Source organism: Epinephelus fuscoguttatus, linkage group LG9, assembly GCF_011397635.1.
Source record: "Epinephelus fuscoguttatus linkage group LG9, E.fuscoguttatus.final_Chr_v1".
NCBI lineage: Eukaryota > Metazoa > Chordata > Actinopteri > Perciformes > Serranidae > Epinephelus > Epinephelus fuscoguttatus.
This window is the reverse complement of record NC_064760.1, coordinates 8,416,148-8,442,144: the sequence shown is the minus strand read 5'-3', so window position 1 is coordinate 8,442,144 and position 25,997 is coordinate 8,416,148. Positions and strand designations below refer to the sequence as shown.

The window sequence follows — 25,997 nt, the reverse complement described above, 5'->3', positions numbered from 1 at the left end:
AGCATATAAATAATAATAATAATAATAATAATAATAATATAATGCATAACGGTCAAGGTTTTCATTCAAAGCTGAAGTGACTGCTCAATTAACCAAAAGTCAACCAGCAGTTGTGATAATCTAATAATTATTTCAGGTATTTTTCAAGCAAAAACACAAAATATTCACTGGATACAGCTTCTCAAATGTGAAGATTTGTTGCATTTTGTCGTTTGGGGCAGAACAAGTGATTTGCATATGTCACTCTTGCTATTTTCTGACATTTTATAGACAAAAATTGATCAGCCAAGAAAATAATCAGCAGATGAATCGATAATAAAAATAATTTGTTGCAGCTTTGGTGCCATTTGGTTGAGGTAATGTTTGGGTACTAATATACACAGCAGTAGAGAGCTTATTGTTTAACAAAAATCAAATATAAATCAGAGGCTGCTCTAAAATGTATATCAGCAGCAGCTCCTGCACCAACATCTTCTCTAAGCTGTTAGTCTGACGGGCTGCATGTCTGTTACTGCTCAAACAATAACATCCTATCAATCATCAGTAATTGCTACACACACACACACACACACACACACACACACACACACACACACACACACACACACACTGTCTCCAGAAATCCAATCACCGCCAGCTCCTGACTTAACACATGAAGACCAGAGTGTGAAAGCTACTGAAACAAAAGAAACGCTGAGGATAATAAATGATGTAATGGAATGCACCGGATGGAGACTGATGGCCAATGAGATCTGACGACGTCACCGGCGTCACCTCCAAACTGAGGAGATGAACACCTGAGCGTCTCAACCGACGTCAAACTGTAACGGTGCGTTTGAGGACTGCTTGGAAAAAACACCCTGCACGAGTGACACCAAGTACCAACACTGACTGAACCGCGCGTAATTTGATATTTGGCTTGATAATACACACACACACACACACACACACACACACACACTGGACAGAGCAGGTGTGATCATAGGGTTGCCGTGCCCTCACCATTACGCACAAAAATACAGCATATGGGTGAATCTTTTTTCAGTAAAATACATATCCCCTGAAAATGCCCATGTGTTCTTATATATTTATTTTTGTATTGTTTTTTTATTGTTAGGCATCCAGCCTTTCTGCCCCTTACAATAATAATATTTTGATATTTACTCCAATATCCCTGAAAGAAATTTTCACGTTTTGACTAGGAGCCACTTGTGCCAATTAAATACAGGTGCCGTGGAGCCTCATCAACGCACACACACACACGCACATCTTGATCAGGCCCTTTCAGTGAGCCGCACAGAGTGTGTTTTACAGTGGAAACAGTGCCGGATAAGAATGGAAACAAACACACCCACAGCGCCCTGGGCAGCCTTCTCCTGTATCATGTTATACTGAGAGGCGTTTACAGCTGTTTTGTTTCATAATACAGGGCGACACGCTGCGCTGTGAGAGCTGCCTCTTTACAACAGCACTGGAGACAAAGACGCAGCCTGTACGGCCTTTACGCACGAACCAGATAATAATTAACCACAAAATAAATTACTCATTTTTTGAGGATAAAATTACCGTATTTTGTCCAATAAAATCACCCCTAAAACATCTGAGAGGAAGAGAAAGAATTCACGGCACGAATGCTGATTTTATTGTGACCTTATTCAACTCTGTATTATTTTTGTCTCCTATTAAACTTGTCATGTTTATGGAGATGTATTTTTGGTGTTATATGGCGACCTTTAAGATTATTTTATTGTGTTTTCTCCCCTGTATTATTTGCAATAATTTATTCTTATTAATATCCCTTTAAAGGACTTTTTTTTATTAACATATATTAATGATTATTTTTCGAGAGGATTTTTAGAGAATAATTACCAATAAAAGAAAGAGAATCTTGCTCTTAAATAAAAATGATTGCGCATATCGCTTTTTGTGCTTTAGTCTTGCACTAAACATGTTAAAAATAATCGAAATCGAAAAATAAAACGCATCAAAATGAATCTTATTTCGCTCCAATTTTTTTATTCTGAGCAAACACACCTGGATCGCAGCGACAGGGAGCTTCACAGCAGAGCAGAGATGAGCGGTAACGCGCTGCAGCACTGTAACAAATTACATTTTTCAGGATTATTATTGCAGTTGTTGCATTTGTCATCACCTCCTTCCAGTCTCCGATGGAGGTTGAAGTGGATATTTTCCCTGATATTCGCCTTCTCCGGACCGCTCTGAATTAATTTGGTGATTAATGACAGAATGGCTGACCTTTACCGGGTGGGAGTTTTCCCACTGCTTTGATTTTATCGAGCCAAAGGATGACACGAACACCGCACATTTGCCCCTCCTGATTATTAAGAGGACCAGTGATTTTTAAATGGAAGAGAGGCCGAAATGGTGAGGTGCTGTTTGATGAATTACTCCACAGAAAGACTGAAATCTAATAATATTCTCTTGAAGTGACTCCATGCAACGCACTACTTTTTGGAGCACGGAGCCTGGCACTGATAGGAGGTAAAAGCGAAGCGAATCATCCAATTAAATCCCTCAAGAGCTGATGATTGATGATGTCAGCTGCTCTGCTTCTAATTAACGTTTAAATTAAGGCAAAGGGAGGGGAAAAAAAAACTTTCTGACCATCGCTGCTTCACTTCAGACCTTAAAGCCCATTGGACCGTTGTTTGGGGAGGTCTTAGAGGCGATTCACGCTTAAACTAAATTTGAGGTTAATAATCTGCAGCAGCGTGGCTCCAGATGGTCTGTAGGGCTCGGTGCACTTTTATCGTTCTGGACATTAAATTTGTAGGATTAACAGTAAAATAAAATCAGCAGGTTTTCATAATCAGTCATGACCCCAGTGTGGATGAGAGAGGCCTGCAGGGATAATGTGAAATTATCCAGAGCTAGAGCAAAGATTATTTTATCCTCTATTAGATCAAACATTTAGTCCAACGGAAAATATATATATCAGAGTAGAATCATCTCTGCATTTCTGTCAAATTAAAATCATTTATTTTCATTTTTAAAAGAATAATATTTATTTTATTTGTGTGTAAAATGTGCAAAAATAAAATAAAAGTGTATGCCCGTTATAGTTTGCAGTGCAACCCCCTTTTATATTTCAAACTACTTTTGAATCCACGTGTCAAGGTAAATCACAATCACCTTGATATTAATCTCCGCTCAGGCCAGCCGAGTTATTCAGCTACCTGCAACTTTCCTCAAAACGATGCATGTTTCCGCCCAAATTCCCAAACTCAATTTATCCCCCACGAACTCCTGCTCGTTATGGAGAAATATATATTCAAAGCAGCCACAAAGGGTGGACCTCCAAGGTAGCTAATAGAATTTCCTGCTGTTTTATAACTCTGTCCCTAAACCAATGTCACCATATGCTCCTGTTGGCACAAGACTCTCCGCAGTGGCTTCCTGGGCGGCAGGCTTCATCCAAATGGGTCAGAATAATGTGATTGTTCAAAGGAAAAAAAAACACGAGTAATTCCCCAGCATTTGTTTTATTCAGGCTCTGGTTTGTATCAGAGGTTTGTGCATGGGTTATAATTTAGAGCTAAATTTAGAGCTTTTATTGTTCTGTCAGAGGAGGATAAAATATCGCTTTCTTTCCCATAATTGCACAATCTATATTTCGTTCTGCCCGCAGGTTATAAGCGATTTCTAAAATGCATTTAAACGAATAAAGAAGCGAAAACAAGCCAAATGTGTTAAATGTGACAAGCTTTAAATAAAACAAGGTGTGTTTCCTCTGAGCAGACGTACCTGCTGCTCTCCTCGGCGTCCAGCTCGTCCCCGTTCTCTCTCTCTTTACACCTTAAACCCCCATCAGTAAAAATCACATTTCTCCGTCCTCAGACTCTGAGCAACAGCACGGCGTCACCTTTATTATCCGCTTGTTTCACGCTACTCTGGATTTTATCCGCGGGGTCACATTGACACGCGGGTGATATAGCAAGGAAAAAAATATAAGATCATAGATAAACAGCAGAAACAAAAATGGATGAAGAAAGTCAACAATGACACTTTGTGATTTTCTGTCTTTTCTCTCTTTTTCTTTGCATTTTTTAATCTTCATAATGTGTATCTTCAGTCTCAGATGAAACCTTTTAAATATCTCCAGGTTTTAAGGTAATATAGAAAATATATGCACCTTGCTGCCACCATTTTTAAAATATATATATATATTTGTTTAGTTTCAGATTAGAAGCAGGCTGCATAAAGAAAAATAAAGTCCATCACCTGTCATGTTGAACAATGGGTTAACCTGAGCAGCTTCTGTTTACTTGTAGGCAAATAATTTTAATAGACATCACAATCAGCTCCGTAGATGTGCTCATCGTGGCTATTTTAAGCCAAATTCCCGTGCAGCACAGTGCCTAATTCGCACATTACGCGTAACGCTCTGTGCGTAATTACGCACGAAAATGATTAAATGAATATCACGGCTGGAGACCATTGTTGGCTCGGTGTTCCTCCAAACTTTTCCATAATGCAAAGATGCTGGTGGCAGTATTTTAATGGCCATCAACTCTCCCTTTCTAGCAGAGCACACCAGCAGAGGGAAACAGATGCATAAACATTCAGGGCATCTTTCTCCTCGGCAGCAACAGACTCCTCCTCTCCCCCACGTCCAATTAGTTATTATGGTCCGGCCCTTTAAGACGCAGCAGCGGGTCAGCAAGTAGTGTAGTGTTTCTCTAATTGAACTTCGCCCAATCAACAATAACTCGTTAGCAGTCGCTTTCTTTTTCTTGCTGCTTGAGACAGCTTTTTTCCCCTTGCAGGGATTCACCCCCTCCAGTCTGTTACTTCCTAAAGATCTACATGGAGCTTGGCAGAGGAACTGCGACTCTCTGAGGGGAATACGGTCCGGCTGCCTTTACAACTACGCCCGAAGCATGGTTATTTTGGAGGAAAGCTCTCAGGCGAGCTAAGTTGCGGCATTCGGCTGTGAGTGTCAAAATATAGAGGGAGAACGCCGCGCGCCAGAGGAAACACTTGTGGACGCTTAAAAACCGCCATTTGAATGAAATAACCAACTTTTCTGGAAGCAGCGATTCTTCGGGACTGCGATGACCTCCAGTAAAGACATGAAGGCAGGTTCTGTGTTGCAGTCCAGCGGCGAGGAGAGGAGACGGGCTCCCTTGGACCAGCTGCCGCCACCGGCCAACTCCAACAAGCCTTTAACGCCGTTCAGCATCGAGGATATCCTCAACAAACCCTCGGTAAAGAAGTCGGTCGCCAGTATCTGTCCGCCGAGAGTGCTGGAGAAAGTGACGGGCTCCAACTCGGCGAGGAACGGGATCACCACTCCCTCCTCGCCGCTGTGCGCGCTGGAGGAGCTCGCCAGCAAAACGTTTAAGGGTCTTGAAGTCAGCGTTATCCAGGCAGCGGAAGGTAAAGACATATCTGTATTTTTTAATGTAAAATATATATTTCCTGACAGATTGATTAACTTTAAAACTGTGCCTGAAGGAAAGCAAGCGCCGTGATCACAGCTGACTCACAGCTGACAGTGCTAGCTGGGTTTGTTTTGAATTTAAATGTGGAAATGACAGCTGCAAAGCAATGCGTAACAACACAAGATATAAGAGAAGGAATGTGGCACATTTACGCATTAAAATATGCACGCATGGGATCTGTTTAAATGTTTAAACTGTCTTATATGCTGGCTAATATATTCTGCGTGCTGTCAAAAAGTCAATCAGCCATTATGGCCTCCTTCATGCAGTGATGTGTTGGATGAAAATGGACAGACTGACAGATAAACGTCAGTGACACGCCGATATTTAAATATATGATACACTGCAGAACATAATCTAACAATTCTGATATTTGGTTAAATTCTTGTTGGTTCAAAATATGTGGAGAAAATTGTGACTTTTGGATCAATATTTCAAGTTATTTTCTTTTCTGTGACGATGTTGACAGCACTATAAAACAATCAGCTCGGTGTTTATCAGAAAGGGACCATGATTCAGCAGAGCTTTGTGTCATCGCTATTGAAAGCAAGTAAAAATAAAAATAATGCTTTGCTTTGAGGAAAAGGACAAAACCCAGCATGCACACTGAACACGGGCCTGTTGCGCAGTGCCCTCTGTTGCCGCTGTAATTTTGGGGAAACTGACCCCTGCGGTTGTTTTAATCCTCCTGTATGTTTTCTTCTTCCACCCCTCCAAGGTCGTGAGCATGTCAACGCTTTCGGACAGAGGCAGACGTCGAAAAAGAGGAGAAAGTCGCGGACGGCCTTCACGAACCACCAGATTTACGAACTGGAGAAGAGGTTTTTGTACCAGAAGTATCTTTCTCCGGCCGACCGCGATCAGATCGCGCAGCAGCTGGGGCTCTCCAACGCGCAGGTCATCACCTGGTTCCAGAACCGCAGGGCCAAACTCAAGCGGGACCTGGAGGAGATGAAAGCGGACGTGGAGTCGCTAAAGAAAATCAACCCGCAGACCCTGCAGAAGCTCGTCAGCATGGACAGCATTGAGGAGCCCCACGGTGGGGGCCCCGAGGCCAGATCGCCCAGTATCTCCCCGACCTCCCAAGGACACCGCGCCTTCCCACAGTCCCCCTCCTCATCCAGAGACCAAACCACGGATGAATTCTCGGAGGACGACGAGGAAATCGAGGTGGACGATTGACAGTCAGATGGGCCTGTGATTTTCATAAGCAGCAACAAAAAAGAATATCAAAAAGGGGGCATTTTTCTTCCCAAACTTTTGCACGGATATTAACAAAAAAAGGAGAATATATACATAAAAACATTTCAGGAAAGTTTTTTTTCTCTCCTCCTCATCCTCCTCTTTTTTCTCTCCATTTTAATTTATTAATCGGACTTGTAAAGCCTTCCAAGTCTGTTGTTTAAGTTTCACCACAATATTTGAGGAATATCTTGTTTCCTGTCAGACCCCCAACTGTAATGGTACAGTGAGACTGAAAATTGTGTAAACATTTGAATTTTTCAAATCGTTTTTAAGGGGGGATGGAATGTTGTGCAATTATTTTTTTTGTGCGTCATGTATTCGTATTTTTCTGTTAAAGGAATCGGATCTGCCAAATATTTAAATCCCCCCTTTGTTTTTGTTTTTTTTACATGCACATTGCAGCCCGGGGTCTTTGGTCTGTCAGTCTGTCAGCTCATCCCTCCTTAAGTGTAAAATTATTATTTTTTTCTTCTGAGCGAAAAGTGTTTCTGCAAAGCATGCAGGCCTGTTCGCAGCGCAAAGGACGCATCACTATTTAGTATCGACTGCAAACTTTTACACGCTCTGAGTTCTGTATATAGATCAAACATCCTATGCGATAATTTTATTGTAACATTCTATTTAATCAGCATCTATGTAAATAAAGGTTATATGATATTTCAAGAAGCTCTCGGCGCGGTTGCATGTGTCACTGTGCAGACAACTCTAAAATAATATCGCAAATCAAAAGGGATTAAAGAAATGAAAGGAATATTATGATGACTCTATGATTTAAAAGGGGATCTAGAAGGTGATAGAAATGACCAAGGAGAACAACATGTTCTGCTAAATCCCTACAGGAATATTAGAGGAACACTTTAGGCGTTAAGGTGACCTGTGAGCTCACCAGGCAGTCTGTAAATCTCTACAGGAATGCTCCAAGAGCTAAAGTCACACATGTCTCATATGACTTTTATAAGAATATAACAACACAGGGATTTGTCCTGACAGATTAAGCAAATACATAAAATATTCACCCCCTTAAAAAATCTGCCCTGCTTGGTAAAAATTGGCCCCTTTGAATAATTGACCCCTGCTTTTAGCCTTCAAGTGCCATGACTTCAATTAGCCGCCGTCCGCTGCCTTTATTCCCATTCTCTCCCCGGGCTTTGAATACATCTTGTCACAAGAAGGTCCCGGTCTGGCTGCGGTGTTAAGAAAAGCTTGCACCCGCCCCTGCGCCATATGTTTTCTTCCACCTTCTATGAATCGTCTTTAACACAACTAGTCGACATGATTGATTAGGTTAACCCGCCTTTGCCTTGCATAAAACAGCTTCCAGCGAGCCGTGGGCAATAATGGCACGCATCTGCCACTCTTGACTCGGGTTTGTTTGGAAAGAGAGAGGAGGAAAAAAAGTCTCCCATGAATAGCAAATGGGTTAGTGTGAGGCTCCTAATGAATAAACCTCAATGGGAGGCGGTGGAAATGCGGCGTGCTGCTGCTGCTGGCCCGACCATTTGCAACAGTTTTGTGACGGGAGTTTGGTGTGTGTAAGAGTGTGTGCGTGTGTGTGTGTGCGAGGAGAAAGGTAGTGTGGTTATTTGATGATAAAATGCTATTTATCCTAAAACAATAAGACATAGATCGTATAGCTCCTTTTACGCGCAGGTCGGTGTCCTGTTACCGTCTGGGTTCATTTTATTTTCCATTTTTAAAACTACACAGTATTTATTATGTGGGAATTATCCTCAGTAGCTAAAGATGTTTTGGATATTCGAGAAAAAAAAGACCAGATATTATTTTTTATTTTATATTTAAGCTCTGTGGGATCAAACCACAAATTTCCTGATACAAGTTACTTTACAAGTTTATTCTGGATTATGCATAAAACGCACTGGAAACAAACTGAATCAGGGCCTCTCTTGGAAATAAAAAAAAAAATCAAGACAGACGTTGAGGCTAAAAGGAAACTATAGGGCTTGTTAGGACAGATTTCTTTTTCCTTTTTTTGGGGTGGGCACAGAAACAGAGCGGGCTGGCGGCGCACAATAGAAGTAATCGGCTGGAATAGTGGAGGTTGAAAAGTCAAGTAGGCCTTTTATTATGGAGCCACTCTGCACTGGCAGGAGGAACAACACAGAGGATGGAGCTTTAAATAAAAGTCAGTGGGCAAACTGGTGAAGGCCTGATCCAATATAGAAATATACATGGGGAGAACATGTCTCCATTTGGGACCTACTGACTTTATAAATATATTAAAACAATGTCAGTTGCTCCAAGCCCAATAATGACAATTTTATTCCTTTATCTCAGTGGCATTCCTATGTTTCCTCCTATAGATACTGGCTTTATTTTACTGTTTTATTCCAACATTTTAAAACAGATATATTAGCCACTTAGCTAATGTATTATAACCATAGGACTGATTTGGCGATATATGCACATACACATATAATATTCACATTTTCTGCATTGAACAACCTCAACAAAACCAGATTCATTTTACCACCACTGCTGTATTCTTGCATTAGGTTGACATTCTACCGTTAAATGGCAATAGCATCTCAGGTGAATTACACACACAAGCAATCAGGGGCTCTCCAAAATCAGCCGAGGTGATGCACATTTCTCCTGTGTATTATGATCACACAAATTAAAGCCCAGGGGTGCCAAAAAGACAAGCTGCGATCTAACTGAGCCATCCAGCAGAAACCTGGAATTCTGTATTTTGCCCTAAAGGTCAAAGCTTTAGGGGATTATTGTTTTTTTAAGCATATAGTGCCCTGAAGGGACTTGCTCCGGCTTTATAAGGGTGGCTGGTGATTTCCAATAACAGGCATGTGTGATTTTGTGTGTGTGTGTGTGTTATGCTGCTGGCTGCTGCAGGTTTACAAGGAATTCATTTTATTTGTCATTTAAAAACACGGCCACAGGGGCCTGATTTGGAAAAGCTAAAGGTTCAAATTAACTTCAGGTTGTTGTGAAGGTTATCGGGGAAATATTAAAATGTCTCCAAACAAAGCGGAAACTGTTTTAGGAAAATAAGAAAACCCTAAAACTGTCCTTTAAACCCTTTGTTTGTGGCGTCTCTTCTTCAGTTGTGAGGAGATCCAACAAGTCTTTCCTCCACAGCTGCCTCACTCTACGTCACTGACCTCTGCAGTTAAATGGAAAACTGTTCTGCCCTTGATGAACACATGCTCGTCTTTTATATGAAATCTAAACTCCATTTCTAGCCTTTGACCTTTACGACACATAAACACCAAGTGCTGATATTTGTCTTTGCACAGTGGAACAAAAATACACAATGTTATCCCAATGTTAACAATTCATTAAGCACATTTACTGCGTTATTTTTGGTTATTTTGTACTTAAGAGCAATGTCTCATAGGGATATTCAAGATGCCACTGGTGCAACTTAGTAAAGTGTTGCTGAAATGTTCTGGCTGCTGCAGCGCAGGCTACTTAGAAAGACTAGAGACAGAATAAGATACAAGGCTTGTATATATTATCAGCCCGTGTCAGGTTATCAGTCTTTCCTTTCACTCTGGACAAGATCACACACATCAAAGCTTCCCTCCTGCCTGACTGTCTGGAGAGCAGCAAGTGTGCCCCCTAGTGCTCATCTGGGAGGATTGTGTCTTTGTAATCAGTGCAAATAGAGTGAAGGTTACAAAGAGAGATGGAGACGGTGGTCAGCGAAATTGTGCAATCATGAAGAGGTTGTGGGTCTGGATGGACGAAGGTTTTTGTTTTTAAAGAAATCTTGAACAATGGGGTTAAAAATAGAAATCCTTGTCAAGTCATCACAGAGCAGACTGCAGAAATCCACCAACCCTTTTCTCTGTAAGCTTCTAAAATATGCAGTAAAAATCACCACAGTTAGTGTGTCACATAAAGGTTTCAAAGATGAGGTGGAACGCCAGATGGCTGAGCTGCTTTTACAGTTTGTATGCTGCTTAAAAGAGCACTCACTCCACCTATCGTAAGAAGGAGGGGATAACAGGGTTGGTCGACACACTTTTTACTTTCATTTGAACCCCTCAAAAACTGTATCCTTAATAGATTCCAATTTAAAGTGTGATGGAAGCCTGAAGCGTCAGGTAGAAATGGAGAGACAGGGACTGTAAACTTGAGACACCCATCTCCATCGTAGGGTCAGTTGTCAAACACTAAAGGGTTCGTTGTCCCGATGTTATTTTAATTGGGAAAATTAAAAAGTGGAATCAGTCTAAAAAATGAATTTAAAAAGTTAAATTGTAATGAAAATTTTTCTTTAAATGCAAAACCCACCCAGCGCATGTATTGGGAGAGGATTATTGGGAAAAACTGCTCCTATTTTTTTCATCTTTAGATAAAAATACAAAGAACGAGACAAAAACAAAACACATGACAACCATCCCCAGAGAGAATGTAACAAACATACCTGACTGCGATGTTTTGCTAGAAGAATAAAGGTTCTTACCTACTTTCCACTCTAAACGTCCACAGAGAGCTGCAGTTAGCAGACACCAACTCATTCTCACTCCGATCTCGTCACATATCGATGTTTGGTCATGGACTTTCCACGTCCAGATACGACGTGCAAGGTACCCTGGGTGCGTTGGTTGTTGACGTTCTGGGACGCCGTGTCAAGTTCTGCTTGTTACATGAATTGTCTGTTTTCAAAATACACTTGTATTTTCACAGGAAATTTAACGTTTACATACAGTCTCTTTCAAAATAAATCCACTACGTCAGTACAAAAAGAACGGTCTGGCTTTATGATCTCACGGGACGCGAACACCGCTCTCCCCAGGTGAAAGTTGGTGTTTGTTGGACCCATCCACCACCCTTCCCTCTCACCCTACTCGGACTTTCGCCGCCTTATTTTCTTCTTGTCCCACCACGTTTCCCCCAGACACCACCAATCGCCGTTAAACTGTAAAGGCGACTGGCTGCGTATCGTGCCACATTAAAGGACGTTTTTTTCGTCAGTGTCTGATGCAGTAAGTCACTGCCCAAGCGCTGGATTTCGACAACTGCAGAGCGAGACCATGTTGCAGACACGCATGTGGTTCTATTCATAGTACAGTTTGGTAAACAGTAGAGCTGGGAGGTGAGCTTACGATCCTCCTACTGCCGACATCAGGTGAAAGTAAAACTAAACGATGCTTCTGGGTCTGTGAAATGTCCAACTAAAAACTAACTTCGCTGTGGAAAGGCAAGTGCAGCTGGCATGAAAGAAGTGTTTCGTACTTGACTGGAGTGTGAAGCAAGAGGTTGCTACGCCTAGTGTCCGCGTAGTCACCAAAAAATGGGCGGCACGCAAACATCTGCATAGGGGTCAAAGTGTTAATGGGTGGATGACGAGATTTACACCACACAGAGTGGACACACATGGATGTGTAAACTGTGGCTTTAAAAAGAGCTTTGTAGCCTGGCTGAGAAAAACATGATCTAAACTGTAGCTCAAATTTCAGTTTCAGCACCAACTCTTTTTTAACAGCGCCCTCTAGGGAGCGAGGTCTAATTAATGTAACGACCTACCCCATTCTCCCCTACTACAGCACCGGTGACAGCTGTTTTAATGTTGTCTGTGGCTGTGGTGGGAGGAGTGGAGTTTGAAAAGTGTGTCCATTTACGAGGCATGCACGGTCTAAGAAAAGATGCTATTGAGTTGGAAATGTAGATTCCAGCATTTTTTAAGCTTGGCTCATACTAAGAATGCAAAGTCAGAAAAACATGGCAATTGTTTTTAATCTGTCTCTTCCCTCAGAGATCCCTCAGCTTCACTGTTAATCTGACAAGTTGGTCTTTGAGACTCTAGGAAACCAATTACCTTGAGAAAAGTAAGTAAACTACTACGTTATTTTCATACCTCTTTCAAGGCGATCGGTCTCCTAGATTTTTTTTAACTACAATCAAAATGTCAGATTTTACGCTATATATGGAAACACAATGATCAGTCACTCAAGTTCCCTTTAAACTCAGAAAAAAAATCTGTGTAATAATGCATTCTGTGGTTTTAGGTTGCCCCAAAACCTTAAGGCTTCAATTAATCTAACAAAATACTATAAGCAGGCCAACTGTCCACAGACGTGGTTTATGGGTAGGTCAAGAAAGATCAAGAGATATAAAAGTGCTACAGGCTATGGGATTTTTGGCAGCGTTGGAACAAAAAAAAAAGACCCTTTAATACTAACACTGACATGTATCATTATTTGTTCCATTTTTACAAGTTGCACAAAGATCACCAAGTATGAAAATTAACCTTAAATGCACCTGCATCTAACTGAACACTACAAACAAATCTGTGACATGTTTACTGAACACTACCGTTCAGGGGAGGATACAAGACAATACCCAAGGCACTGAATGTTGCTCAGTTTATAGTGCAGTCAATATGGAAAGAACATGGTACAGCTGTAAATCTGCCTGGTGCAGGCTGAGTCTGTGAGAGAGGAGCGCTGGTGGTGAGGGAGGCCACCGAGAGATCCGGACACGGAGGGAGCTGCGAGTTACACGGTCAAGATAAGAGACACATAAAACTGCTGCTGCTAAGATTCACCAGTTGCACTTTATGGCTGTGACTCATGATATGGTTTGTGTTTGCCAAAGGGCAGGTAGGAGACTGAAAGAAAGTGGAGGAAGATTCTATGGGCCGGTAGAAAAGTGACCTTTTTGACCACCTTTTTGCTCTCTACGTTTGGTGACATCAACACAGCACCATCACCAGAAATGAGTATACAGCAAAAAGCCTGGTGGTGGTACTTCTCCGCTCCAGAAGGCCTGGGAATGTACAAACCAAAAATCAGTGCAGAAAAACAGAAAATTCCCACAGGAAAACTCGCTGCACTCTTCAAAAGCACTGCAACGTGGGAGATTTATTTTTCCGTAAGACAATCACCTCAAACAGAAAGCCAAAGCTAGACAGGAATGGCTTCAAAATAACAACGACTGGCCAAGTCAGAGTCCAGAATTTGTGGCAGGGCTTTAAAATTACTGTTCACTCACAGTCCCAATGAAACTCGACAGAGCTTAGGCAGATTTGTAAAGAAGAATGAGGGAAAAATGCAGCGTCCAGACACGAAAATACCTCTTCGCACAAACTCAGGATTTTAACTATTACCAGAAGTGCGTCTACTGGAGATTGCCATTAGATAGGCAAGATTTGTTTGTACTGTCTTTGATGATGTGTGATAACAACTGTAACTACATCTGCTAAGACTTTAAGTCCATGAGAAAGTGGAAATGTGTTCGCTTGATTTTAACACCTCAAAAGGTGTGTGCACGACCATGACATCATGTTCCAAACAATATAAATAATTTAATCATCTCTTTTTTGCTTGCAACATGCTGGTGGTTCATACCTCAAACATATTTCAACATACAATTATGTGTGTACATTTTATTAGCCACTTCTGTTGCTCATAACTGCAAATCGCTGCACCATTAATCACACGTCGTGACATAATGGTAGATAAAAAGATTACAAAAACCAATAATTTATTAATTCTCTGCAAAACTTATGTAGCACATCAGAAGTATAAGAAACTATAATGTCTTAAAATTCAAAAGTAAATAAACATATTTTAACCCGTCCAAAAGGAAGCAAACAGCAAACTCCAAAAATATACTCCACTGCACGCAAGTCATACAAACTATTATTTTTCCCATTTAAAATTTATTTTCAAAAATACAAAACAAGGAAAATAAGTATATGTACACAAACACTATTAAAATAGAATATGTATGGTACAAAATATGTACAGCTGTCCTCAGGGTGAAAACATGTCCTATCTGGTCCTTTTGTCCTTGATGGTGTAGTGAAGGACTAACGGTTGGGCCTGGGGAGAGAGGAGTTTAAATATTAGAAATTAATTACCATTGTCTAAACAGATGAGTTATTTCTTTTGTATTTTTCACAATGTGTCAACTCCAGTGCTGTGCTACATGTGGTCACACTGCATCAAAAATGTTCAACACATTTTGTAACACTGTAAAATTGAATTTGACAGTGAAACGCAATGATTTAGTTTTCTTCCAAGTTACATTTGAAGACTTCTATTCACCATTATACATCTTCACTGAACTACAGTACAAAGAAATGTTGTCCAAGTGTGAAGGAATGCATTGTTGGCACCAGTTAACAGTGGCTGTACTGTACCTTGCCAAACCAGTGTGAGAGCCATAACCGTTTCATGGTCATGTGATCGGGCAGAGACTCGTTATTGAACAACATCTGGACCTATAGGGAGACCACACAAACAGATGTGAAGGGGGATGTGGAAGGAACATATGCGATTATTTTTATAGGAGAACCTGTTTGTGGCTGGTAAAAGATGGGACGAGGAGGCAGAGATAGTTTCTCCCCACTGAAAACACACGAGTTAAATGTGAGACAAATATATCTGTTAACTGTGGCTAAATTAAAACTATGAAGACACGTGCGTTATTGATGAAGACTCCACATCGACAGTGAGTCACAGGAAATCTATTCATTCCTACAGAGCTGAGTGACCAGAGAAACACAGCTGATAAAAAGACGGAGACAGACTTTCAGTGTCAAGTTTCTGCACTGCTGTTTTACTGTATTGACTTTGTTTAATGAACCACACTTTCAAACAAGAGGAATTAAATCTCAACAAATATACAGGTATGCTGAGCTCTAACGTAATTTTAGCCAGTTTTATGCAAGCAATGTAACACACAATACTGACTCAGACTGATTAGCACTTGGCCAATTACCAAAAGGTAAGTCTTCTTAAAACTGTCATACATTTTTCGAGTTTGTACGTTGCCAGTCTAATCTGTGGTTCGGCAAATTTTGCCAGTAAGTCATTTAGCTATATAGCAATGAGCAAAAGTAGTGCATTAAAAGCCGTTTCCCACCACACATGGATTTTTGTCTGTAAAATTTGCACCAAACTTTATAAAAACTTGATCAACCTGTGGAAATATATGTGTGACCAATGAAATCGTTTGTTCCTTGTGATGTCATACCTCCAGGTCATAGCTAGCTTGTTGCCAAAATGGGGGGAAATGTCTCATCAATTTGGTGTCTGTCTCAGCTGGGATATGATAAAGAAGGTAGTGTAGCTGATATGCACTTGCTAACGTTGATGCTAATGCTAGCAACAACAGCTAGCATTAGCATCAAATTTGGGGTCAGATTAGTTTATGAATTGTAGAGTCAACTTAAGCCCCGTAGATCAGTGTCTCCCACCTGGTGGGTCGCCATGCAAAAGTGGCACAAGTGACTTACAAATGTGTCAAGTTTGTAAAAACTTTATTTTGAAGTACAGGGAATTTCCGGCACAGAGCTTTTAATTTGAAGTGCCGTTTCCTGCTGTAGCGTGAGTGAATAACAGACAGCTACTTGACAGAGACAGCAAACTAGCTTGATGACATGGCCTAAGGAGAAATCTGGACCCTGTGGCTGGACCAGTCAGGAACTTCGGGGTAATTTTATGGGGCCGGGGCCGTTGGTGCGTGTCTCCACCGCAGGAACCACCACTTAAGGACAGAGTTCTGGAACTTTTACAGGGGCTAAACAAGTCCCTGCCTCGGAGTAGGTACTCAGAATGGCCCCGAAAGACTCCTGGCTGGGACTTGGGGATTACTTGGTGCTGATTGAATATACTCAAGGTGGGATGTGACTTTTTGTAATTAATAACATGGTTATCGTAGTTTAGCTAGCTGTTAGCTGTTAGCAGTGTCTGTAATAACTCAATAAACGGTCCGTGAAAAACATATTTTTTCCAGCGGATATCTTAGTTACACTATGATTGAGCTAGCAAAGCAGTTTTGTGTTGCTATGTGTGGTATTTATTCAGTTTTGGGAAATCACGATGTCTAGAAAGCATCAGCTGACAGGGACAGCTAACAGCAGCAGCAAAGCTAACATCAGGACGTCATCTGTTAAAAACCTCCCGTTGTCGGATACGACATGAAAGTACTCCAGTTAGCTCAATCATGTTGTAACTAAGACATCCGCTGGAAAAAAATTTTTTTTTTCCCATGGACCATGACCGGAGTTATTACAGACACCGCTAACGGCGTCCCTACGCCCCTACGTCGCCCCGGTCAAAATGGTTGCGGTAACTTTACAGGAACCTTCCTCCTACTCCGCTCTCTCAGTGGAGACACGGCGGTTGAGAGCACCGAGCGAGAGGACGTTCCTGTTGTAGTTCCTACCCCGCAAATAGTACCAGGAACTTCTTCAGTGGAAACGGGCCTTTAGATATTCTCTCTCTTGATAGGTTTTTGTTGTGTGGAGTGGACATGAACACTACTTAGGAGGACTTTCTTGATGAATATTGAACATGGCACCATGGATAATTTGCACTGGACTCAATGTGCGTAGTTGTCATGAGGAAAATTTGCATGTATATTTTCCATATTCCTTCGCAACCTTTAACAATAGTTATTAAACTGTATCTTGGCACTGATATGACAGTGTGTACCAATTTATGAGTTACAAAGGGACATTCAGTTAAGAGAATGTGAATAAACATCTGATAAGCAACCAAAACTTATTTTACGTAGTCACTGTTTGAGACCAACTTACTTTGTATGAACAGTGGGAGGTCAGGGACGACACCTCATTCCACACATGAATCTTGCTTGTAAAATCTTGGCCAACAAGGCCCGCAATAAATGTTGAATAAATGTCAAAGGAGCCTTGAAAGTCATGAATTACTCTTTGTCTGGTGTTGCAAAATTGTCTCCAAAAATACAGTTACGAAGCCACCAATGATTTAGTGAGAGTCAGTGCATAAAAGTAAAAAGAGTATGTTTACCTGCACATTGGCAAATGTAGAATTATTGTAAATGTTCTTCCATTAAATAGAAGACATACTGTGTGTTTTGAAGGCAGTGGATAATGCAGCTCAATAGCCATTCCACACATGTCCTCATGAACTTAATAAGCCAAATGCACATTGAAAAATCTTTAATGTAACATCATGTGTCCCATAATGTATTCTCCTATTGAATCAATGACGATTATTGACTGACCTGATGTTTTTCCACGTTTAGTCGATGACAAAGCACTTTCCGTAGGTGTCTCACCTCCGCTCGCACAGAACAACGAACAAACTTCTGCTGCAGAGACAAGGTCAAACAAACAGGCTGTAAAACTCCAGATGAGCAATATGATCAGTCAGTGACAGGCTGAAATCAAGAAGGTTAGTCTCATAAATCATGACCAGCTGTACATTTGTGTTTCATACGCCAACGTTTGTGACCAACATGGAGTAAGTTTTATTTTCAGAAAGCAAGTTAAGATGCCTGATTTCCTTCAGTATTTAACATGTAAGTGTACTGTGGAATCATATCAGTCATTGTGCGTTTGGATTTGCTGCTTGTGGAGCCACCTGTTGCAGAAGTAACTTATTGTTCAGAGCAGACTGACATTTTCTCTGTTTTGTTGGTCAGATATATAAAAAATCTCTCTTTAGGTTTGCTTGCAACACAAGAAGTACAGTCTGTGTTTAATTTCAGCATTGAAATATTAGTTTTTATAATGTGTATTGAAAGTTTACAGTCACAAACTTATACACTGTTCTGTGACAAACACATTTCCAGCACAAAAGAAAATAATAATAATAATAAGAAGGTAGCAGCGTATCGACAGGGTGTGGCACACTCCTGGTCCCAACTGACTTATTATACACTCTTAACTCGTGAAGCTTAACTTCCTTTTTCCACCTGAATGCAGTGCAAAATGTTTTTTCTTTAACTTTCCACCTCATTAAAAAAAAACATGGATTATGACTGGATGTGCAGGGGACAGAGAAAAGCATGAAACAAAGGTTAAGAGTCAAATTTAAGTCCAAATGTTACCAGCTAACCTGTTTTATAAGTTCACACAGAGGGTGGAGTGAAACACTAGTTCATATATCGAGAGTCAGGAATGGAACCAATGAAGCCTCGTGTTTCCATTCCAAAAGGAAACATTAGACACAACAATAAACAACATTTTGATTTCTCATAGTGGTCAAAGAGGACAAGGATGAATAATGATGATGACGCTTGTGGCGGTCACCAGATCACTTCACGAAAGCCCTGTCTACGTGTATACAGACATTTTTCAAAAAAGATATGAACACACAACCTTTTTTTTTTTTTTACAAAAATTTATCTGTCACACTAGAATGCAGAACGACTTCTCATGCTCTTTGGCGCTAGCGGCCTCCAACATTCTTCCCATGTCACAAAGGCATGAAAGTGCACAGCCTCACTGTGTTTCCTAAACACCTACTGAAAAGCTCATCACTGTTGTTTCCCTTTCGATAAAAGGATGTAGGAACTTATTTTAACATATGAGTGATGCCCTGGATATGCTTATGTTTTCCTTCCACTCCTCACTGACAACAATCCCACTCTCCAAATTGTCCCACCACCTTCTAGTTTGACTGGGTCTGATCCAAAACTGCTGTTTCTGATGGACTTAAGACCTCAGACATATCACGCAAACAAACCCGTGAGTTAGGTGGCAATATTGTTATTTCTGTTGCATGCTCATGACACAGAGCAACACTGGAGATACGTGAATTGAGGAGATTTCTAAACACTCTCTTTTACATATTAACACGGATACAAACTGGAGTATTAAAACATCTGCAACCTTATAAAGCAATTTAAAAACTCTCCATTTAAGAAACCTTAAACTTGTGTGTGGACAAGGCCAAAACATTAGGGAAAAAATAATATGTAAATATCTGTATATGTTTAGACAGGGCCTTAAACACCTAATTTACATCCTGTGGGACTTTGTAATAATCTTCTCATACTGTAAAACCAGATTAAAAACCCGAAATGACGAGATCCTGGTCTCTTTGAATATAAACTGACATCTGGACCATGTGAAATAAAACATCTCACTTCCTATGGAAACATAGAGTGACTGATGGCCTCACAAGTCAAGAATCCTTAAAATCTTCCATAGTTAAATATGTAAAACAAACAAACTGAAATCTTGATTTGAGCCCTGATTTGGGGTACCACACATGCATGTGTTAACCAAGGGTGCCCTCTGCTGGCTGGCTGAAGTCCCTGCAGCATGTACAACAATATTGGCTTTGCAGTGTGGATAAGAAACACTGTGGACATCTGTGTGTTTTAGTTAAAAATCTCCCACAAGGACCTTTGTTTAAGGCTTGATTCAGTACAATTTAGGCATTGTGTTACACACACAAACACACACACACACACACACACACACACACACACGTCCCTCGACAAATGGGCCTGTCAGGAGGATTCAGCCACAGAGGGAAAAGCCCAGCAAAAACTGACAAGGTAGGCACTATTTTCAGTTTAGTGGGCTTGAAATTGCTTAACAAGCTGTGTTTCAGATGCCAGCATTAAAACTGCCAAGATGTAAATTTGTAAGAACGGCAACTTGTTAAACTTCGGCCATTGCTAATGAAAATGCTGGGATCACCGTCACTATTAGCTCTTCTTAGTCTTTCTTCTTTTAGTGAGTTTGCCAAGAAGAAAAAGACACTCACAGGAAATTGCAATCATCCGGTGCACTAGTCAATTTGAAACAAAGATAATAAAAACATTTGTTTGACAGAAATACCCTGTTGTGTGATGGCTGGAAAAATGTCCTACAAGTCAGCACTAATCACCACAAACACAGAGTCAACATCTTGGCTATCTCGCCTCAAGTTGTTAGTTAAAAACACTTTCTCAAACAATTATAAAATCCTCAATTACTGAGAAATTAGTGGTTTGGCCGAGAGATTAAGATGATTATATGCCTCGCTGGTGTGTACTTGTCCCACTTATCCCCATCTCTCTGCGAGTGTGAGGCAGCCAGAGTAACCAGCTCTGAGTGCTGAATTCTGCTGTTGCTGCAGATGTCATTGTGCCATGTATTTGCTTAGCAGTTAAGGGTAGAAAATTACTTGTTCAGGCTTCAAAAATGTGTCCCTGGAGACATGTTTTGCACGGCTGTGCAAACCTGTGAGCCGAGTTGCTTTCAAAGCATCCATAACCGGCTTAACAAACTCACTAAGTACACAGACTTTACTGACAGACAATGCTAAATATCACTAGGACAGTTTATTGGTATGACTTACCTGGAGAGTAAGTTTCGTCTTATCTTTTCCAGCAAGCGATGAACTTTAAAGACAAAACAGAGAATCAGGTTTAACTTGAAAGTCTGACACACATAGCAGCATATTTTATCTAGTCTATCAGTCTTATTTCTTAGGGATCGTATGACATAATAAATGCAGAACACTGTTAGATGCATCCACCAGAGATAACAGACTCACCTTAGCCTTTCTAAGCACAGCGAAACCTGCTCATCATATCTGTAGAAGTGGGCTTTTGAATGGTCGAAGCTTGTGTACGGTAAACCTGTAGCGTCGGGTACAGCGTCTAGTTAGTAGGGGGGGAAATGATTTTAATTTTACAAATCAAAGAACACATTCACTAAGTCTGACTGGCAGGTTGTTGCAATGTAGTCTGTCCAACAGTAACGCAAACTGCAGCCAGACACAGAGACAGTTTGAGGCCACATCCACACTTACGTTTTCATTTTAAAACACCATTTTAAAAGGGAAAACAATCTCAAGTTTTGTTTTTTGAAATGATCTCAATCCATACTAACACGCCTGAAAATTATCACATGACTGATCACACACAAGAGGCATGCACGAGCAGATGTAAACAGGAAGCAGATGCCTGGGGGTTGGTTGCTTGGTTACCGGAAATAAAAACACCTAAGTATAAGGCAGTTTTGGTGGCGGAAAACAGATTGGAAGTTGCAAAGTAATATGGAAACATATCAGAGTGGTAAGAGGAGCATTATCCAACACCAGAGGAAGCCAAGGCAGTGGGAAAGAGTACCCACACAAGTAGGATAAAATCACAAATGGCAGACCTAGCTTTAATGTTCTGGCATGACACATCATAACCATCATGTGATCCCAATCTGGTCTCCAATTTGATTTAATCACAAACAAACTCAACGCAGACTGAGACATTAAAAAATTGAAGACTTACCATCTCCAGCTGGTTGGATGACTCTCTCTAACCCACGCGACTGATAAAATTCCTTTATTCTTTTGTCTTCACCTGAGTGTGGACATTAGACAAACATGGCAGACGTTGCGACAATACTGATTTTCAAATACGCTAAAAACAGGTGGTATTTACAATATTAAATACTGTCTATAGTCAACTAGCTGTAAAGCAACATTTCATTTTAGTAAAACATTTTCTCTTTCGACTTCACAAACATCAAATTCTCATAGGAACTTATTCAACAGTTTGTAGCACAGATGCAGAGAGCAGTGTTTTACGTACTTTCTTGTAGTCCAGGCACCAGTTTGTAGACGATGTCTTGCATCACTCGATCCAGTTTGAGGTTGAGTAGAGGCTGCGTTTCATGGATTTTGATGTTGCACATGGGACAATACTTGCTCGTTTGCAGGTATTTCACAATACAACTTTTACAGACTGGAGAGCAGAGAGGAAAGAGAGATATTTAATTCTCACGTTGATTCGTTCATCCAGCTAAACATCTAAATAAGTTAATGTTGTGAACAAATTAGTGTTTTGTCCATCTCTGTTTAAACTCACAGGTGTGCAAACACTCTGTAATAGTTGTGGCATCGATGAAGTATCCCGCACACAGGTAGCAGACGATGTGTTCATTCAGGTCCTTGATCTTCAACTTGACCTCCTCCTGACACAGAAAAAGGTCTTTTACATCTTTAAAAAGTTCAAAAGTTTGGTTAAAACATTGATTTATACCACAAACAACGTTTAATAAATACAGCTCCTCTGCACTGCCAGGGTTTAAAGCCAAAGACATGTCACCTGAAAGCAATCGATACTATACACCATACAGCATCTTTCATTTTTGCTCTAAATGATCAAGATAGCTTAACAGAAATTGAATCATAAACAGTGACTCTACAAATATCTGCATACTATTTGCTGCTAAAACTTTGAGGACACTTTTGAAGGTCCACTGTGGGAGATTTAGGGGCATTTAGTGGCATCTAACAGTGAGGATTGCAGACTGCAACCAGCTGGAACTTCTCCTGGTTAGAATTCCCGCAGTTTTTATTGTTTGGCAGGTTTTTACCAGGAGTCAGATTAGGGTTAGGTCTCCTCCTCTCCGAAATAAATGGACCAGGTAATGAAAACTAGTAAAAAACACTGAATAAAGTAGATTCAGTGTTTCTCCTATGCATGTCACAGATGGTGTGCTTGCCCAGCACCTGCAAATGTGTGCTCACTTATTTTTTGTGATAACTTTGTGAGTGCTTTTTTTGTTTCTGATCCACATGTTCAGGACGTTTTTACTGGGAGCTGAATTATCCAAAGAGGTCTCTTCCTCTCCAAAACAAACAGACCAGGCGATTAAAACCAGTAAAGACACAGACCCACTCCCTTTGTAAACATTAATAGCTCATTCTTTGGGAGTGAAAACACTGCAATTCAGTTTTTCTATGGTGATTTTACACTAGACGAAACATACTTAGTGTATTATATTTGCCAATATATCCCCCTAAATCTTACACACTGGACCTTTAAAGCAGACTGGATATACAACACCTAGGCTATATGTTATGGTGTAAAGACTTATGACTGATTATGCACTGTGAGTTTGAATTTAACGTCATGTTGTGATGGCTTTGATGAGCAAACTGCACAGAAGATTCTGTAGGACATTTTTGCTTGCAATCATCACTCCCCCAAATACACAACATTACTGATCTCCATCAGAATCTGCATATAGCAGGGTAAATGACCTGACTTTATGTTGCAGTCCTGTATCTGACAAACTCTGATCCTGTGCAGCAGTTGGGAGAAATCTTTCTTCAGATGTCTTGGTTAAGGTTTGGGGAAAAGTCTTGGTTTGAGTTAAACTGAATAGATTTCTCTCAGAAAGGGCTTTCTTGGAGAAAGGAGAAAGGAAAACTTCTCCAGTGTGCATCTGGATAAGCTAGCTGACCCTGACCTTTGACCTCCGTGTGTAAGGAAGGAAGTAAACGTTAAGAAATGAGACATGTTCCTATCAACAGTGATTTATCATACTGAAACAAAGCTACATTTGAGCGGAACCAACAAAAAAGTGGGTTTTAATTTGGTGCTCGGGCTGATGGGACTAACGTACCACACTAACAGCAAATCCAGTGACGCTTAACAAACACGTATAACTCGTTTAACAACGTGTGGTGTTCCCGGTAGACACAATCCAACGGCAGGTCGAAACAAACCGCCGTTACTTCACTGTTCAATACGCGGAGCCAGAAGAAGCAGCGGCCGTTACCGTCCCGGTTCACTCACACAGCGTCTGAACTACAAGTTAAGTGGAGCTGACGAACACAGCTGAATATGTGACGTAAAATGAGTAGAATAACAGTTACTTGATATTATTTCGGCACGTTGCTCCACTGTTGTGGCAGAACAACACGGGTGGACTCCCACCATCCACGCATGCTCACACACGCTTTCCTTCACAGCGCTCCAGCTTGGCTCTCCCTCTCTCTCTCTCCATCACGCCGCGGAGACGACAACGATCTCCCGCTAATGCGCGTGTGTAACTCGGCTCCGGTAAAGTTTGACTCCCCGTATGTTTCTGCCCCAGCGAGCAGGAGCTCCAACAACATGCCCACTCACCTCGTTCCTCAGCGGGTCCAGTTTGTAGACGGACTGTAGCTGATTTCGTAGCCGCATCGCTATGGCCATCGGACCTTGCTCCGCCATCTTTGGAAATTATGCTTTCTTCCGGGTAAACCGGAAGTGGTATTTTCTGCAAGCTGAAGGAGGCGGGTAAAATAAGAAGAAGAAAAAAATGAAAAATAAATAAATAATTTAAATATAAAGACGAATAAGAATCTGTGTTATAGAGCAAAAAAGAATAAGAAAACATTTTTTAATTTCCTCGACTTTATTTTATTTCTTTTTAAAACAGCATTTTCTACGTTAAGTAGAGAAACTAATATTGTTGGTGGACTCATAAAAAAGGAATGTACACAAAGAGAATGCATAACTGTGGCAGGTACTCCTCAATCTCTACTATAAAATGACTTTTTACAATATCAATACTATGGAATGCAAAAGGCCATTAGCAATTGGTTATGTCCTCTGTTGAAGGACTTACTTTTTAAAAAAAAAAAAAAAGTAATTTTTCTGACTTTTAGTTTGAGACAATCCGGCCTTTATTATTAAAGGTATTTTAATGGAGCATTGTGTTATATTTTTCAAGGGGGGGTAATCACTCAAAGGGACTCTAGACTAATTCTTTAATCAAATGCTGGGCTCCACCCAAAAGTTGTGTTTTTTGATAAATAAACTATTATGATTCTCCTTTTGTCCAAAACACCTTTAAATACGTTTATTGTGTTGAAGCCTTCCGAAAACATCTGTGAGAGCTTTTGTCTCATTCTGACTGATTTCCTCCTCTGAGATGTTCTGATGAATTTAGGCTCTGGTGAGATCTGAGTGCCTTCATGAAACAGACTTATTTGTAGACTAATTCAAGACAGGCTTTTCATAATAAGAGACACCTTTATGAAATGGTCAACAGAGAAGAATCCTGGAAGGACTTAAACCCATAACTTTCAGACAGCTCAGTTCCATCTTTACCGGCTGAGCTTTCAGGACTCTATGAAATGAACTGAGTCTTACACAAACAAAAATTAGACTTTGTCAATGTGAACAGGCTTCAGTCAGTAAAATCTTTGTTTTTCTGCAGATCAATGACAGTGACTTTTCTGCAGCTCCACTATGATCTTCCTTCTCTCTCTAGTTCTTTGCATTAATTGGCGCTGGAGATCGTCCAGCAGTTAAGGACACCAAGTGGCAACACTGAGACTTGGGTTCAAATTCTGAGGTATGTCACACAAGTGTATGTGATGAATGTGTATGCAATTTCATTTGTCTGCTTCAAACAACAAAAACTAAAAATTGCAACCATAGCTACTAAAAAAGCCATTCATCGAGGTTTTGTATCGATTTAAACCTGTAAATTTCTGATTATGGCTTGAGAATTTCCAAATTTCCAACATCGACCAATGATGAGGGAACACAGAGCATGTAGACCTAAGTCCACGTGAGCCCAGGTAATCAAGCTAGCTAGCTCAGCAAGACAGACACTCAATGGGCATTTCTCTCTTGTAATGGCTTTAAATTACCTGTAGTGTGTTAGTCTGAAGGCTGTTAATGGCTGCTAATCATGTGACTCTCACCTGCAAATTGCATCATACAGTAAAGCAGCCTTATTAAGGCCTTCTAATGGATCATCTTCACACTTTCAGTTAAAACTGATACAACCTTGCAACTCTA

At 40.7% G+C, this 25,997-nt stretch overlaps 2 protein-coding genes across 4 annotated transcripts; one reads left to right on the top strand and one right to left on the bottom strand.

Moving 5' to 3' along the window:
• The first annotated feature begins 2,367 nt into the window (after positions 1-2,367).
• On the top strand, positions 2,368-7,333 carry lbx2 (ladybird homeobox 2). The gene is made up of 3 exons (XM_049585444.1): positions 2,368-2,385; positions 4,788-5,400; positions 6,184-7,333. Exons 2-3 carry the CDS (start codon positions 5,076-5,078, stop codon positions 6,645-6,647), a joined length of 789 nt encoding a protein of 262 aa, XP_049441401.1. The 5' UTR covers positions 2,368-2,385; positions 4,788-5,075; the 3' UTR covers positions 6,648-7,333.
• A 6,627-nt stretch (positions 7,334-13,960) lies between these two features.
• pcgf1 (polycomb group ring finger 1) lies at positions 13,961-24,443 on the bottom strand. 3 transcript variants are annotated; one of them, XM_049585447.1, is made up of 9 exons: positions 24,330-24,443; positions 22,278-22,383; positions 22,002-22,154; positions 21,699-21,770; positions 20,966-21,071; positions 20,768-20,810; positions 17,694-17,777; positions 14,842-14,922; positions 13,961-14,521 (listed from the first exon to the last, which is right to left on the bottom strand). In XM_049585447.1, the coding sequence occupies exons 1-9, from the start codon at positions 24,414-24,416 to the stop codon at positions 14,471-14,473; spliced, it is 783 nt and encodes a 260-aa protein (XP_049441404.1). In that variant the 5' UTR covers positions 24,417-24,443; the 3' UTR covers positions 13,961-14,470. The 3 variants fall into 3 exon arrangements, with proteins under 3 accessions (XP_049441404.1, XP_049441403.1, XP_049441402.1); XM_049585446.1 differs by having other exon boundaries at positions 13,966-14,521; positions 17,694-17,780; positions 22,278-22,380; positions 24,330-24,441; XM_049585445.1 differs by having other exon boundaries at positions 13,970-14,521; positions 17,694-17,780.
• Positions 24,444-25,997: the final 1,554 nt, after the last annotated feature.